We start from the raw sequence: 17,659 nt of genomic DNA, 5'->3' as shown, positions 1-17,659 counted from the left end.
CCAACGTAGCGACGTGGGGAGGCTGGGCTGGTGGTTGCAGCAGCCACTAAAGGAACAGGGTGCAATGGTGGCTGGGGAGACATGGGGCTGGAGGAGAGGCCGACGTTTGCAAGTTCCTGGCGGACACCTGGTTGATGCTCGTGGCGTTCAACACCTCCACCAAGATGCTACGGGGCAGAAGGCTAGCACAGGAAACTACAGCACGTGATGAGCAAGTGTTCACAGCACAGCACACTAGAACGCAGCAAGTGTTCAGGCAAGCCCCAACGGTTTCTTCAGCTTCGTCGTCTCTCACTCTATTTTCTATCGTCGTCCTCTTCGGTGGCATATACGTAACAATATAAACTAAACATTCACAAATCAAACAAAGATGCACAGAACTTACACAAAAATTAAGGCATAAGAAGTAGCTAGAGCAAACTGGTCAGTGAGTCTCTTCAAAACATCACATAGATACAACACATGAGAATACAGTAGATTCCCTTTAAGACGAACACCAAGGGACTATGAAAATTGTTCGTCTTATCAGAAGTTGGTCTAATCAGGAATGCTTCCGAAAATGGTGTTCGAGGATGCAAAGTGTGTTCAAATGCCTCGTATGTGAAAACAAATGAATGAAATGGCCTTTCAAAAAGAAAAAAAATTGTTGTGGTTTAACTCTTGTTAACCCTGGTTGAACTGCGATAGCAACGGCAGAAGCTTCTTTTGCCTGCTACATTATTCCCCTATCACACCCTATCAATAAAAGGTGCTATATTATTGCAGATACATAAGCTCAGCCTTTAAGAGTATGACGCGAGAGCGTAAGTTACCAGTCTTCTTCTTCTTCTGCTCCTCTTCCTTTTCTCCTCCTCGGCTGTTCAAGGTCAAGCGTGGCCTCCGCCGGGACCACACGACGGGTCGAAACCTGTCACAGTATTACTATCGCAATAAAAATGACTGCAGTACAAGCATTTATTGCATACTGATTGGGCACACGCTGCAATTGCAGGTACCAGGCACTGTTACCCAGTCTGTTATGTTTGAGTCTGCCGAGAAAATTGACTGGCCGTTACAAACGCAGACGTCTCACTTAACCTTCTAAGATGTTCTTCAGTGCCCTCACCTGTTCAAAAAGCTGCACTCAAGTGTCCAGGCAGGTGCAGATACAGGAATAACATCCATGCTGTCATGACCTGATGGCAGCACTTCTTCAATTAGACCTTCCAGAGTGTCAGCCCGTTTTCACAGTGCTGACATTCATGTCAACAGAAACAGTCCTCACTTGGCATTGGTGGCTGCATTCACTTGCTCCCAGGTGGACAGCAGGCTCCTTATTACTCTCCATGCAAATTAGCCTCCTTTGCAGCAGACAGCGACGATAGTCAAACTACTGATCACTCCTTGATCCATAGGCTGCAGCTTCGCCGTTGTGTTTGGTGGTAGGAACTGCAGAAGAATGGCAGAAAATCTGGTGATGTGACCGTGTCCGGGACAATTGTCAACTACAAAGAGAACTTCTCTCACTGGAAGTGACGATCCATCTCTTGAAGCCACTGTTCGAAAAGCACTTGTGCCATCGACGCTTTCGAATTAGCCACATACGTGACCAGCAGTGTTGTTACGTTTTTGAAGCACCGTGGTGCTTCTGACTTCCCCATCACCAGCAACTTTAGTTTGCCCATGAGGACCGTTACCCAAAGATTGCTGTACTTGCCCGCCCCGCATTTATCACCAGCAAATGCAAGCTTTTTGTCCGGAAGCAGCTGGCAGGAAAGGGCAGTTTCATCCACATTGTATATATCTTGTGGGTCATATTACTCCATGAAATCATTCAGCTTGTTCTGCCTCCAATCGCTGCAGACCGTTTCGTCCATGGCAGAGATCTTGCCGACAACGCAACGAAAGGCCAGTCCATGCCTTCTCCAAAAACAGTCGAGCCAACCATCGCTGCATGCGAACTCGACATTCAGTCACAGTGCAATTGCTTCTGCTTTTAGTTTACTCCATTCACTGGCACATTCACACTGCACGCTCTCTTCACCCAAGCGAGCACAGCGCCTTATAGGTCTCTGTGTATAGCTGTGCGCATCCTCTTTTACTTCAGCGCAAATTCACATTCTTCTAAAGCACTGGCAATCCGGGCGTCTTTCACAATACTGCTCACAGTGCTTTTTGCGATACCGAACTTGCGCGCTATTTCAGCTTCTGGAAGCCGACCAGCGCAAACTTCCACCAAAACTTTGACCTTCTCACGAAGCTCAAGCGGCTTTTTTCGAGTTGTTGGCCGACTAGCCATACTAGCAACATGGCGAAAAGGGCGCGCACTAAAACAAACGTGATGGCATACAGCCTGGTTGAAGATAGCGGTACATGGCGCGCATGCACACCACAAGGAATCGGCAGTCAGTTAGGTGCAGCAGAGAGACGACAGAGGCATGGAGGCCGGTACCACTGGCATGACGACACTATCATGTCATCACTATTGGGGAAACCGCACTGACTGCTTTTTCTTTTCCCTTTTCTTTCTTTCTTGCTAATTTTTTTTATTTTTTTTTCGTGTTTGGCTGGTCATCTAGACGCACGCGCTGAGCCAATGCTGAGCGAACGGGAGAGCACACTAAGACCAGCTGTGGGCTGGTTTAGCTGGCCGGGCTGCGCCTCTTTCTCTCTCTGCGCTGTTTCCTCCCCTCCCTGTCCAATATCGTAGAAGGGATCTGCACGAAGTGAACCTATGCGGCTGGGGCGAGGGTGACGGAGGGAAGAGGAATGAGCGGGAAAAGGGGGTAGGAGAGGATGAGCGGCACCGCACTCTTGCCTTCTCAGAGTCGCGTTTCTGATGCCAAAGTGTTCGGGGTTCCGCACGTCAGTGGCAAGGATGGTCAGCGGCGCAGAAAAATATTTTGTGGCGAGAGCTATATTGGACTACCAGTCGAGAATTTCGCTATGAAACAGCTCTGGAATGTGTGGAATGCACCGCGAGAGGAGCACGTGCAAGGGTTGTGACATCAGAGCTTCACTGCCGGGTGCGGCCGCCGCTGCCACACGCGGATGCCACGTGCTAGCCATGTGCATGACTGCGCATGCGTTACTGCGTGGAGTTTACGTGGTGCCGCAAGCATCTGTCGAACATATGATTAATGTGTTTGCCCCCTGTGTGCCAGCTTACGGCATGGTTTCAGAGTTGTGCATGACTTTGAGGGGCTTCAACAGGGAGCAGGACTCTTTTAGTCATCATATTGTTATGTGAAGGTTTCGTTCCTTGTGAAGGAATTGTTTTTTACACGGCGTCATTCTGCCTCACGGCGCTCCTTGCTAATTAATCACCGATCGCAGTCGCTACTTTTTGTCCATCCCCATACCAACAGCCTTACTGAGCACTTCAACCGCACACTAAAGGGCGTTATCTAGGTATGTCTCGCCTGATCACTACGACTGGGACCTTGCGCTGCCATATGTGACATTTGCCTGCAATTCTTCCAAGCACGATACGACAGGTTATTTACCCTTCTTCCTGCTCTTTGGCAGGAACCCTGCTTTAACTTTGGACATTCTCGTCCCACCTGCTGGCCGCCCCATAACCACCTGCGCACGTGATGCCATTGCTCAAACCACTGAAGCATGCCAAGTAGCCCGTAGTCAGCTCTTCACCTCTCAGACTTCCCAGAAGTTTGCTTACGATAGGCGACATACCCCGTATCCTATGACCCTGGGTCCTTGGCTCTTCTACGGTATCCTGCACGCCACGTTGGCCTCTCGGAAAAACTTAAGTTCCCCTACACTGGCCCTTATCATGTGGTGCGCTAAGTCACCGATGTGACGTACAAACTTACCCCTCTTGTGCCCGCGTTCTCCTACTGACATTGTACATATTTCCCGGCTTAAGCCATACGAACTCATGCCTTCTGTGCCAGTTCAGCGCCGGGGGTCATGTTATAAGAAGATGAGGACGAAGTGGTCCCCTCCCTTGCCCCTCGGAAGGAAAAAGGCAGATGGATGGATGACGAAGTAGGACTGGTTCGGTGATGCTGTTTGCTGTTATGACAGTTGCGGCTCTCTTGTAAACATCCTGTAAATACAATAAGCCTTTACGTAACAATATGGAACAGAAATTCAACTTTAATTTGGCATCAAATCCCAACGTCCCAGCCACACAGTGGGGGTCTACCACTGATCTCACATATCAAAGAGAATCTGTACATTCAAAATTCTGCATACGTTCAATCGAAACAACCGCGTGTTACTATACTGATCACCAGGCCGTCTTTCTTTCTATGCATAAAATTTAAAAAAATTATGTGTGACGACCAATGTCTCTTCACTGCTAATCAATAGGCTCGGCAACATGCCAAAACCAGAAAAAAGTATACCTTGACTTAGCCGAGCTAAATCACTGCCAATTTGTTTTTTCTTTCTTCTTAGGTGCCGACGGTCGAGTAAAGCTGCACAGGTTGGGTGCGGGCAGCCGTGAAAGTTCATCTTGACCGACTAGCGCGCGCAAAATGTTCATCTTAAGCGGATTTTTTTTGCATTCACTCTATGAGAAACCAAACAAACAACTCATTTTTCATCTTAAGCAAATTATCTTAACGGGAGTCTACTGTACAATGAAAAGAATTCAGTACACACTTTTCAAGTGCAAAGCTTTTCTACAATAAGCAAGTGTATATACGTAAATAAAGGTATCAGTATGGAGCTACATGTAAATAATGTGAGGCAGATGTCTAAGAAATGCAGCAATAGGTGGAAGTATAAATTCAAAGTAAGTGCGTCATTCATTTTAAGGTAGTGATTTCTTATTGCAAAGGAAAAGTTGTTGGTACTCTTTAAGTCATGTGGTAGGTTGTTCCAGATTTTTAAATCTGTAAACTCTAGGAGACGCTCACTGTATACAATTCTTTTCATTGCCAAGTTAAAATTGCCGTACGTAAGGCTTCGTGTCACTAGTGGCGAGATGTTAAGTAGCAATATATCAAACGACTGTTTGTTCCTTTTCATTTTATGAGCGCATTCAGCAGTTTTTTTTCTCACAAAGAAAATCAAAAGGTAATATGCATAGTTTAATAAATAGCGCCTTGCTGTGCACAGAGTAACGAGAACATGAAATTATTCTAAGTGCTCGCTTTTGCAACTTTTTAATAGGCTCTAGGTAAGTACTATTCAGCCCTATGCCTCGATGCAATATGAAAAATGAATATGTACTAATATGAAGATTAAGACTCACAGAATCTTGGCGTCAAAGTATTCGCATGTCTGAAGAAGAGCATAGCAACCAGATGTAACCAGTCAGGCAGGTCCCTTGCTCCGCCCCTCTGGCATTCCCCGATGAAGCCCGACTACACTTGGTGATTACAGGTTACAAGGAATTTATTTGCACTTCATCCCACTCAGGGTACGGCCTCTCTGCACAACACCTGGTTCAGTCTCTTTTTTCGCGTCCACCCTCCTCTGACCTCTCTCCCTTCGAGGGTCCTCCTCGCCGGATCCGTGGTTGTTTTGCGTAGTTTAAACTTCTCGGAGATCCGAATAGTTCCTAGAAGCCGGCAACCATTGGAGGCAACCTTTCCCAGCCACTGCCAGCTCGAATGACACGGGCAGTGCGCATCGCGGGAGCCCATGTATATTTCCTCGCTGCCGCCCTCCCGGCAACAGTCCTCTGGTCCCCACCGCCGCTTCGCTGCCCTTGTTTTAGGAATGTCTTTAGTCTGTCAACACTTGGCGGAATGCACGACATGCACACAAAAGTCTAACCGTTCGTTCTGCCAGTGCTCGGAGTAAAACGAAGCGCGTGCGACATAACCCTTAACCCTTTGCAGTCTCTTGTCGTGTTCCCCACAAGAAGCTGTTCTGTGAACTGCATGCGTTTTTCGAACTACACATGAGGTGCCATCCCTTAAAGAGCAAATAAACATTCTTTTTACTCGTGGATATGTTTTTACACTATAGATGAGACCTTTTGAGCTTTTATTCTTCCTCGAAACCTTGGCATATTCGCACTACTGGCGCAAGGCTTTGTAAGCATTCTTGCAGCAACAAAAAAAAAAATGGCACCTGATGCATTTTACTGCAAGTGCATGCATTCTCCTTGATGCAGCAGCTGACTTCTGCCAACAGATCGAGCAGTTGGTGGTGACAGCAAAATGTTCTCAACTGTGAAGAACGGCCTCATCTTATACGCAAGGCTGAAGCAGAGCGGACTGTGCCGTTTGCAATGACTGCAAAACGAGGCCGAAAAGAAACAGTGTTTGTCTGCAAAATTTGCAGTCATAATCGTGTGCTATCACAGGATGCCCAAACATGATTGAATAAAGAAATGCCAAAGATTAGTCTTCCACAAGCTGTTCTTGTCCTTGTCCAGTTGTTTTCTTTCATAGTGCTTAAATTTAGCAAAATAGTTTGGACCAGACTGACCACAAAATGGATAAAAGTTTCAGACCACAAGGGACACTGAAGATAAAATCAAGTTGGTTTCTATCGATAAAATGCCTATTTCAAATCACAAAAAGGCCACTCTTGCTGAAAGCAAAGTTCTCATAAGGTAGAAAAGAGCAAGAATAGACACAGGTATCGCCACCACAGCCCCTTCTAGTAAATACAAGCACCATGAAGCAAAAAATATCTCGAGGGCTGACAAATGTGCATTAAGGTATAGTCTCTGAATTGTCTAGTAGGTTTTACTTCCTAACTGCTGGTGCGCCTTTATCATGAAAAGAAGGTAGAAAAATGACAACCCGACCTTGTTCGAACATCTCCTGGACGTATCAGGGACTTGACTCCACTGAGGAGCCGGCTCCTGATCTTGGTCTTCTCTTCCGCTGTAGCATCAATCAAACTAGAGGCAACGCTGAACCACTTATGCCCACCATCTGCTGGGGCCTGCTGTCCACTCAAGTCTTCCACCAAAAGCAGGTGATCAACAGCCAGAACTGCAAGGGCCCAATAAAAAAAACTTGTTTAATGTGAAAACGTTAAAGGACTAGTGTTACAGAAAACCCAACATTGTCAGCAATGCACGTGAGCAAACTGGTCGACAAGGTCATGTGAACTCGCAAGGAAATTTCAAACAAACCCCAATGCTCATGTTAAATGTGACGTCATACGTAGAAGGAAAGTCACTAAAGCATAATATGAAATGCAAAAAAAAGGAATTGAGTTCACTTAAAGGAGCATAAACATCAAATTTTGTTTCATTTTTCTTCTTGTTAATAACCAGTATGACATTACTGTACATGGATCGCCTACAAGTGCTAAATCATTTTTCTCAATCCTTTCTGTTTCAACAGCCAAGCGATAGCTATGATGTCAAAGTGGCATCTAGCTTTTTCAATTGTTGTGACTCCTGTTCTTGAGGCAAAACAGCAAAGGAGTGATTATCTTGCAGTTTTTGCACCTTTCACAAGACACCACTTTGACATCACAGCCATCCGACAGCTGTTGATCATTGAGCATCGTAAGCAAATAGCTAGTGGTGATTTGTGCATACCTTATGCATCATTACAAAACAGAAAATATTCCTTTCAAAGTGGAATTACAACACGTAACCTTTGGTTTGCGAGCCAGATACGCTACTGACTAGGCCATGCAAGACACGCTTATATGTGATATATTAATGAGCATGTGTGTGACCAAGGACCACATGCTAAGCGATGCCCAGAGCTTTACTTGCCCATCAGCACAGGACCCTTGAGTGAGTGACTGGCACCTTTGTGGCATCACCCATACCGCTTCAAGTAGGCTTGACACACTTCTTATTGACAAAGAGGCTTGATGATGAAAGAGCCAAAACATTATAACTCGTGTGGTTTCATAAATGGCTTGCAACAGTTTGCAACGTCTCCTTCACTTTGGGCTCTTGCTTCTCTCTCCACTGGCGGGAGGAGGTGCTATATGCCACATGCACAGAGCACTTTTTTCACGATTAATTCTCTGCAATCACTTGTGGCTCTTCTTTTATACTCACGGTTGCCAATTGATTTGTTGGGAGCGGGGAACCCGACTAATGGTCCGAATAATTGAAAAGGATTTAAAACAATGCGAGCTTCACAACTTCCACCGACCAGGCAGCGATGCGCAGTGGTGCCCAGCTTTCTCTGAGAATGCATGAGCAGTTTGCTTCCGTGGGTACACCAAGACGGGAAGTGAACTGCACCTGTCCTCGATGACAATGCAGCAAGGCCATTCAAATGACTCAAGATGGCACCTTTCATGGCCGCGAAGAACAGGTTGGTTGCGACATCGATGCCTGCTCACGTCTCCATCACGCTGAAAAACCATCCTCACAGTTGTTAACGCGTCTCCCTTTTCGCTGGTTTTCACCTTCAACTATGCACCAACTGGCCCAACAAGCTACGCTTCTTGAATTCTACCATCCTCACAGTATGGCTGATGCCTATTTTGGTCTGAGTCCAAACAATTGAAATCTTTCTTTGCTGTTTGTGCTCAGTATCATGCCCTTTTATCACTTTTGTTGTTGCACCAGACATTGATCTGGAATGATCACTTCTGGAGTTGTTTTGGTTGGTTTCCACGCAGACTTTAAATTGAGCACTGCCGAAAGACATTCGTAGTCCGACGACCGCCGAACATGATTGCTGCTATCGATGCCGCCGTGTATCTTAGTTCTTTTGCAGGGGCAAATCTGCTCCGATAAAGAGAGTTCTACACTTGTCGTTTGTCTACGGCATTGTCACCACCACGTGACAATATCGGTCATGAATATGTACACGATATTACGGGGTGCGCCAAACAAAGTCCAAAATATTGTGCAGCGCCAAATTATTGAAAAGCAGTTGGCTACTGAAGCAAGCAGATAAAAAAAAATGTCTAGCATGAGGTATGTTATTGTAGAATACAAACCCGGTTGATATTCTCTGGCCAGACTGTGTGCAAAATTTCGGATGTTCCAAACATGGGCTGCAGCGCACTGCCCTCATATCTCTGCAATGCTGTACGTAGCAGTTGGGGAGACTGCCATGGGAAGTTTGGTTTTGCAGGGCGTGCACACATCAGCGATGTTGAGCGATGGTTCCCATGCTTTTCGCAACCACATAATATTTGTATCACCATGTTTTTACTGCATCCACTGCTTTGACTATGGTGGCCCCCATAGTGCGCTAGTCCAACTGCTTGCATTTTTTCGTAGGCAGATGTTTTTGGGCCATGTCTGAGAAAGGTTTAGCTCAATATGTCCTTGTGCATTATGGGAGGCACCTGTAAGTCTGGCATTACAGGCCATAGTTATGATAGCTTTGAAATGGTGCTGCATACATATTCATGATTTTCTTGTCAGCTCAACTGAATGGTAGGCGCACTCTGAAATGCGAATATTATCATCTGTTTTATAGGGCTTGTAAATTTTTATAGCTTGATGGTTGCTCAGCGATAAGGCCTCTATTGTTTGCAGCAGTGGCTCTCAGCCATGCATGTGGGGTGGGGGAGCAGGTATCTAGTCAAGGCAAAAAACTTGATCGCCACTAGAAGGGACGCCACTTGCTCGTCAAGGCACTGTAGCCCAGCAGCCCCTCTCTTACGAGCCCTTGGAACCTCTGTGCTTTTAACCTTGCAAAGCTGTGTCTAGCCAGAGCTGTCCTGTGGTCTTTCTTTTGTGGACATAGGTTGCACTGATCCCTAATTGAAAGACACTGGTTTATATAGCACAGAGTGTTGGTTTGCATTGCGAGGACACACCTGTAAGAATCATCAGGTGTTATCAGATGTGTCTCACCAGCTCTTAGTGTTCCATCTTAACAGTGCATTATTTCAAGCTACAATGGCTACTTACAGCACCCAGTGGTTTCACAGAATGGGTCCAGCGAGAAGGATATCAGTGGATCTGCATAGCACTTCCTCCAGAGCAGGGCACCAGTGTCCGCATGCCACAGGACCAGGGTTCCCAGGGAGTAGAGAGCCAAAAGCAGGTGGTGGCCGGTGTCTCCCCCAAGAAGCCAGCTGAGCTCTACCATGAACAATTATTTGTCCATTTTAAAAGTGTGGAAAACTAAAGAGAGTCGCAATTAAGTAAATGTATGCATACCATAGCCCCATAAACTGCAAAAGCCAGAGGAGGAAGCATAGCCAAAGGACAGGTATCACAGCATGGTAGTCCAGTAGAATACATCCAAAATATTCCCTTGAATATCCTATGCAAAAATATCGCAGCGCTGCTCAGTGGTACATTCGATACACAATGTGCCCTTGCATATAGGGCGCTTTTCTTAATGATGCACCCATGGCCAGCTGGGTGGCAATGGTATTCAACGAGACACTGCTGTCATGCTGGGAAGTCGGTTGTCATGTGTTAAAGCCAGCCTATTTGATCAAAACCTGCTTTGCAGCTAAGGCGACGCAGAATTGAGATATTATTGCATTTAAAGTGTATCAGTAAGTCCCAAAGCAGCTTTGACACAAGCGCCAGCATGTCGCATGCAGGTATGTATGCTAGAGCCAGTCTGAACATGTGCGTGACATGAGCTCCAAATCTGTCCCTGCCGCCTCGTTGATACATTCCCATTTCATACGCTCAAAATCGCGAGCAGTAAAACATCTCCCAGATAACGATTTCTCGGTTACTACGTTTGAAATTTCAACCAATTGTGGTCTGTGATCAACTGGGCATGTGCTAACAAGCGCGGGATAGAAAACAGATCACCCGCTCACCACAGTTGCTTTCCTGCAGTACCAGGGTGCTAAGAGGCAAAACATCAACATACGAGATTTGATGAGAAACGTGGTGGTTTCTACCTTGGGGGCACAGGGTTGAACCATTCGATAACGCTTGCATACGAAGGGGCCGAGTCTGGGAGACACAGCATGAGCATAATTTGGTGACTGTAAGCCATCGCGATGACTTCTCCACGTCACTGTCATAAGGGGGCGAAGCATCCGGAAACAACCAACGAAGCGATCCCAGCTCGTCATTAAATTGTATGAACCAGATTTGTTAGTAACTCTCTTCCACGCCTAGGTAAACACAAATGCGGACTGAATTCTGCATAATAAATGTCTGTAAATGATAAACTACACCTTTATGCAGTGAAACTACCTCATTTGTACCTCATTCAGCATTCAAAATCAGGCAGTGGAGATAACTTTTTTTTTTCCCACACTTAAAACGTATCAACGAGGTTTTACTGGCTTCCACGCGGGCATATGAATGTCGACACCACCTGGCTAGGGTGGGGACGCAATGCATACTCATTTCCTTTGATTCCAAAGTGGCAGTTGCTATAGTCTCCAAGCAGTGGTGTGACTGCATTTCTAGGGTGAAGGGCGGTGAGTACCCTCAGGAAATCGGTGCACTTTTCTTGAATTCAAGTTTATTTCAACTGCTGTGATTACTGTTTTTTCTTGATTGTCTTCTATTATGGCACTGCTTGCATAAAATGATGTTTTAGAACCATCAGTATAGATTGTTTACAATTTCTGTATTTTTAGTTGAGGGCTAAGAACTCCTGTATAAATGTGGTGTTTGGTTTTTGTCGAATTTGTTAAGTGTGTGAAGTCAAATACATTTGGGAAATTGTACCAAGGTGGCAGAGGGTAGAGACAATGCCAACATCAGGTAGTGTACCAAATATGTTCAAATCTTGGCACATCTCTTCAAAACGAAGTAGGAGCGGCCTGACTGTTCAGGGCTTGTTATTGAACAGTGTCCTGGATCGGCATTTTGTAACTATATTGCGTAGCAAAGGTGTTTGGATAGTGAACGAATTTGCAGTATGTAAGAAAGTGTGAGCATGGTTCTTCTGTCTGAAAGCGACTCGTTTGTTTCCGCCTAAAGGCTTTTTACGGGTGAAGTCCTGTAGGCACCAATTGACAGATGAAAACCAAAGTTATGGACTGGGCCATTTCAGGTATGAGGGTCTTCCAGACCGATGAAGCAGAAGCATGAGCATACGAATAAATCTGTAAAAGGCACGTCCTGTCTGATCCCCAGCGTTTATGTGACAGCACTTCAAGTACGTTCAAAGATCGGGATGCTTTCTTTTTGGGTGCGTTTATGTGTGGGCGGAGCTTTCTGTTGAATGTAATGCCTAGAAATCTGTGTTCATGTTTTATTGGCAGAGCAACGTCACTGAGATAAACTGTGGGATCCGTATGCAAACCTCTTCTGAGTGAGAACAAAACAGCTACTGACTTCTGTGTGGAGAATCTGAAACCATTTCTATCAGCCCATGTTGCTAGTTGATTAACTGGATTTGCCTCCCGCATGTTGATACACTAGACGACATACATGCTATTTGCAGGACGTAGTCAGAACACATGATGGACGTCGGGATTAAGTTTTACTAGGAAAAGAGTAGTACTTAAGATGCACCCCTGAGGCGCACCATTTTCTTGAGTTTTTAGACAATGTGGAACCGTACTTGAAATGACCGGTTAGATAAAAAGCCAACAGCCACGAATCCCAAGTCGCGCAAGATCCCAAACCTCCATGTGGTGTCATAGGCTTTTTTGAGGTCAAAAAAGGTGATCAGCAGTGGAACATGTTTTTTTAAACAGCACTGGTGAACGTCAAGCAGTTTTCGGGATTCAAGGACAAACATCAGAATACTTCCAAACGACTTTGCGAGACAGCAGGGCTATTGGTTTATAGCTGGTTGGGGAAGGGCTTCAAGAGTGGCACTACAATGGCTTTCTTTCACGCGTTTCGCATTGTTCCCAATATCCATATTTTATTATAGTGCTTCTACTGATGATTCAGATAAATGGGTCAGCATTTCACAGTGAATTTCACAGTGTTTTTGCCAACCAACAGTACCACTTTTTCTCATGTAATCAAACAATTTGCTCTACCCATAATTTGTTTTTCAGCTGTTGATGCTAAAAAGGAATGTGTATAGTGTGCAGAACTTGAAACTGGCAGCAAAATGCTCTCCCAGTATATCTGGGGTTTGTCAAAAGTGGAATTGTGAAGGGGGTGTGCTTTCCATCCAGTTTGGTGGAGCAATTTATTGATGACACATATTTCTGCCATGATGCTTTTTCAGCTTGCTTTCTAAATACTCGCCACTGTTTCTTTTTTTGCTTGTTTATACTGTCGTGTGTACCAGGATTTGTGTCTATGCTCCTGAGAGATAGCAAAGCACAATAATGCAAGCAGTAAGCTTTTTGTTGAGCTCATCTACGCCGATGTCATCAGACATTTTTTAGGTTTGCTTCGGAACAATCAGATCAATTTTCCAGACTGATTATGGCAGGTAAATGATCGCTTCCATGTGGGTTATCAAGGATGCCCCATTTAAAATTGGTATAAACATAAATCCTGGCAGCTCATTTTTGCACTGTATATAAAAGACAGATGTTGTTTGTTGGCTTCCCCAAAAGGAGGAATAAGGTTCTGGTAGCTGTTCTAAATGTTGCTCTAAAGGGTAATGGTTAGAAGGGGTTGAAAGGTGATTGATGGAGAACAGTTGGTTTTCAGCTGGACCTGTGAAGTTGCAACACTGCTCTGTACTAAAACGCCTCCAGACAGCCTACCTGCTTGCTCTCGGTCGCGTCGGAAGTGCTCTTTTAAAATGCCCTTTTGTTGAGGTTAGTCTCCTGCAAACATGGGACCACAGGGGAAAGTAAATTCATTGAATGCCATGTTTATGGGCTGCTGGAAATGAAGTTTAAAACTGTGGTGGACAACTGTGCAGAATGCACAGATAGGTTAGTTTTAGACCTCGCCATATGGGTTGAGGCCTTTGGGCTTGGCTGATCTGACGGTCCGCGCAGCCAGCTTTGTGGGTGGTGGTGGAATAGCGCTAGCTATATCCACCAGGGGCGTGGATGGCACTGCCCTGGAATCACTGTGTGTTTCCTGGGCAGACGCTGACGACCGCTGTGATGCCATGCCCTGCTGCGCCCCAACCGATTAATGCAGGTTTTGTGGTAATGAAAGCCACTTTTGTGCTTCTCCGTAAGTTATGCTTTCGGTGACTTTCAGTGTGACTATTTCTTTTTCCAAGATGAACGTGAGCGTGAATAAGCCCTTCACAGTTTGCAGAAAGGTGCGGTTAAACTTCACAGGTGTCTGTAGGGTGTTCGTGGGAAGCACACTTTGTGCATGTGAGTTGGCCACGGCAACTCTGAGAGCCATGGCCATATTTCTGGCACTTAAAGCAGCGGCGTAGGTTGGGAATCTAGGGCCTGACTTTGAGTTTTGTATAGCCTACCTATTCTGGGAGGGTGCTTGATGCAAAGGTAAGTATGATATGTTTGGTTTGGATTTCCTTGTCTCGCCTGATTTTGATCCTACAGATGCAGGTCACATTCTGCTCTTTCATTCCGTCTAACAGTTCTTCTTCAGTGAGGTATTTCAAGTCATTGTCGGATATTACTCCACGGACAATATTCAATGAACGGTGTAGGCTGATTGTCATGGGGATCTCTGCGAAGGATGTGATGGCTGCCAGTTTACTCATGCTGATATCAGGTTGTAAGTACTTCAAGGAGCAGGTCACCATTTGTCAGTTTTTTCATCTTGTAGCCTTGTCCTATAACATCTGTGAGAGTCTTTGCAACTACAAAAGGTGAGATTAGTCTTTCCATTTTCTCCGTGTTGTCAGAGTGGATCACGTGGAACCGTGGGAAGCTGGTTGCATTTTTCAGAAAATACATGGAGGTCATATCAGTGAGCCCTCTTTTGGTGGGAGGGCAATCGGTTATGTAGTTTGCTAATCATTCAGGTATGGTGTCAGTCCCCGGAATCCAACAAAGAGACCCGACAGGAACTTATAAAGTGCTACCTATGCCAGCTGCGCACCTTGACTATGACCAAATATGGCATAACACAGGGTGGTCAGCCACACGAGGTTAACCCTCGCCGCCTGGAAAAAGAAAAAAATGTACGAAAACAGGAGAAGACAGGACAGTTGTAGGAGAGAAAATGGGAAGTGAAAGATGTAAGGGAGGACAGGAAAAGGGTCGGGCCGGAGGTGCGGTCTATAGAACATGTGGGTTAAAGTGGTGTGTTGCCTCTGCCGAGGGGACTTAAACTTGGTCCAAATGCTTGACCACCAGGATCCCTTTTCACCATGCCTAAGCATGGGTGCTCGGGGTCCGTGGTGTCACACAATGCACACAAACACCTGTTTTACAGATGCCCCCTGCGGAAGCATCAACCTCGAGAACAGTGTTCGCAAATAAACTGTTTCAGGTGAATTCGTTGCCTCCGCAGCAGAGTTGTTGGAAACTATCAGCAGCAGCTCAGAAGAAAATGTTGCATTCTCGCACTTTAATTCCAATATTGAAACTCGGCAACAACAGCCCAAAACGTTGGCAGCTGCATTTGTTCTTCCTCAGATGAATTAAAGAAAATAAGTCATGGCTGATATTTTTCTCATCAACAGTGCCTCGACAATCATTGCAAAGAAGAATTTTGTTTTACTCTGGTCATCAACCTTAGATTCCGTAGCAAGGCTGCTACGAAGCATCAGTATAAGGTTTGCCGAAGCACCTCTGTTATTCACCGTGGTAGCTATAACAACTTGCATTTACAGTCACTGACCGAAAATTTCATGATTTTTTAGACATGCTCGATTAGTCAGACTTTTTTGCGGCACCATGATATGCTCCTAGAGATGAAGTATATCGCACCTGAACTGATTGTTCAATTTTTCAAACCTTATGTGCCGCTATTTGAGGATGTGGGGATTGAGTAGACTATGGAGTGAAGCCTCCACAAAATGTGTTGAAGGAAGTACAGCCACTGAAGGAAAAATGTCATTTGATTTCATCATGTTTTGTTTCTAATTTTCATATCGAGAGTTTCTCACAAATGCTAGGGTGACTTTCCTTGTTGTTTCTGCAATTTTTTCCAGCACTTTCAAAAGCGATCTTAGTTGAAACTAAGAATGGTTTAACGTACTGCTATCAGACTTTACTTAAAGAGAAGCTGAAATGCTTTTTTGACAATTTCCGGTCATGCGTGGATTAGAATATATGACAGTTTTAGGTTAAGCTCACGAAATGGTTTCGCGCTACCATATAATGTTATGACGTAATCTACTATTAAACTTACGACAATTCTCAGGCTTCTCCTCACAGCATTGCAGCAGTGTGGGGAAACTAGACAATGATGTCATTATGGGTGACATTTAGAGTTTCAACATCTTTCTGTGAGTCACCTGCGACCTTTACCTTAGTTGGCAATGCGTCATCTCTACAGGTGTTCCCACTTCCTAAATATTAGCGATAATGTCGTTAATTTAAAACTCAAAACGGCTTGGCATGAATTAACCTTAGCCTTCACACAATCGACTCCTTTAATTTAGTTAAATTCAAAAATCTCTTCAGTTTCCCTTTAACCCTTTCGCTGTCACGGACATACCAGTACGTTTTCACCCCCCCCCCCCCCCCCACAGTGTCACTGAAGTACCAATACGTTCTTTATCGTGCGTTCAAAACTTAGCGCCTGAGCACGAAGCTGGCATGCTTGGACAGGCTGCACCATCTGTCGAATCTTTCTGAGATTAAGAAGTTCGCAGGGGTCAAGTGGATGCAGCTAGCACAAAACCGGGTTAAGTGGAGAAATATGGGAGAGGCCTTCGCCCTGCAGTGGGTATAGTCAGGCTGATGATGATGATGATGATGGAGCGACCGCGCCCACTCCTGCCACCTTTGCTTGGGGGCGCAGTCGCTCCGCGCGTGCTATTCTATCGCGCTAAGCGATCAGGCGGCGTGAGAGTTTCGTGGCACATGTGTGCGGTTACGGGTTCAGGGATTGTTCTGCCCATCTGCTGCAGGTTTTTATTTTTATTCTGTTGGCGTGTCTGCCATTTTTCTCTATGTGTATGCTACGACGCGTCACGTTCAGGGGCGCATGCCGTTGCCTCTGCAATAGGTCGACACATGACTCAATCGCTGCTTTCACTCTCTCGTCGCGCCATTGCTTGTGGCAAGCAGCAGCAAAGGAGGTTGTTTTAGCCTTTTTCCATCTACCTCTGTCATCTTGATTTCACAACGTGCCCTTTCTCTCCATTGTGTGGGCCACCGAAAGTGCACCCTCCGTGCGTGCAGTTATTTTCAGATAGCTGACCATACGAGACTTTCGACTGCGGACTGCGATGACTGATTATAAATACGAGCCGAGCTCGGATGCAGACTCTCAAGAAGTATCGAGCAGTTTTTTCTTATCCTTCTTCATCTAATTTATGATCAGGCTGCTAATGATGATGATGTTAACACCTGCAGAAATGTGCATATTCCGTTGACTATGTTATTTGTATAGCAATCATAATCCAAAATAAATCGCCATGCTCGTTCCCTGAAGCCAACACTCGGGGGACGTCACGGCTAGAAAGGGTTAAGTAAAAAATTGTACTTTTGATTTTTTTTCTTGGAGAGAAATTTGTTTCTGAAATTAGCCTTCTTCAGTATGAAAGAACACTGAACAGGGGTTGAGGGGGAGCCTCAGTTTGTAAGCCAAGCCAGAATTTCGACAAGGAGACTTGTCTTCATCTGGGCACAGTGACCATCACTGGTGAGGGGGAAGAGAGGAGGGTGGGCGAAAAAAAGACTCCTTGCCCTGCTTTTTCTAACCAACCCTCTTTTCCCCCTCCCTGGCATTTCTTCTTCGGAAGTAAAAGCATATTCAACCCCCCCCCCAGTGATGATCACGCCACCCAGACGAAACCCCTTGTCGAAACATTGGCTCGGCTTGAGAACTGAGGCTCCCCTCAACCCTTTATCGGTA

At 45.5% G+C, this 17,659-nt stretch overlaps 1 protein-coding gene across 5 annotated transcripts in view; it reads right to left on the bottom strand.

Annotated features, from left to right (window-relative positions):
- Positions 1-17,659, bottom strand: part of LOC146207060 (WD repeat-containing protein 11-like) — a 160,010-nt gene that overhangs the window by 121,476 nt on the left and 20,875 nt on the right. For 3 of the 5 annotated variants that reach the window (XM_084595708.1, XM_084595782.1, XM_084595833.1), the window contains 2 exons: positions 9,761-9,934; positions 6,716-6,905 (listed from right to left, as the gene is read on the bottom strand). In XM_084595708.1, the coding sequence (XP_084451834.1) occupies positions 6,716-6,905; positions 9,761-9,934 (364 nt within the window). Of the gene's footprint in view, positions 1-1,264; positions 1,388-6,715; positions 6,906-9,760; positions 9,935-17,659 lie in introns of those variants that run through there. The other 2 variants (XM_084595880.1, XM_084595906.1) reach the window with 2 other exon arrangements.

This window comes from Amblyomma maculatum, chromosome 1, assembly GCF_055883805.1.
Source record: "Amblyomma maculatum isolate TAMU_Amacu chromosome 1, ASM5588380v1, whole genome shotgun sequence".
Lineage (NCBI taxonomy): Eukaryota > Metazoa > Arthropoda > Arachnida > Ixodida > Ixodidae > Amblyomma > Amblyomma maculatum.
Note: the sequence above shows the minus strand (reverse complement) of the source record. Positions and strands in the feature narration are given on the sequence as shown.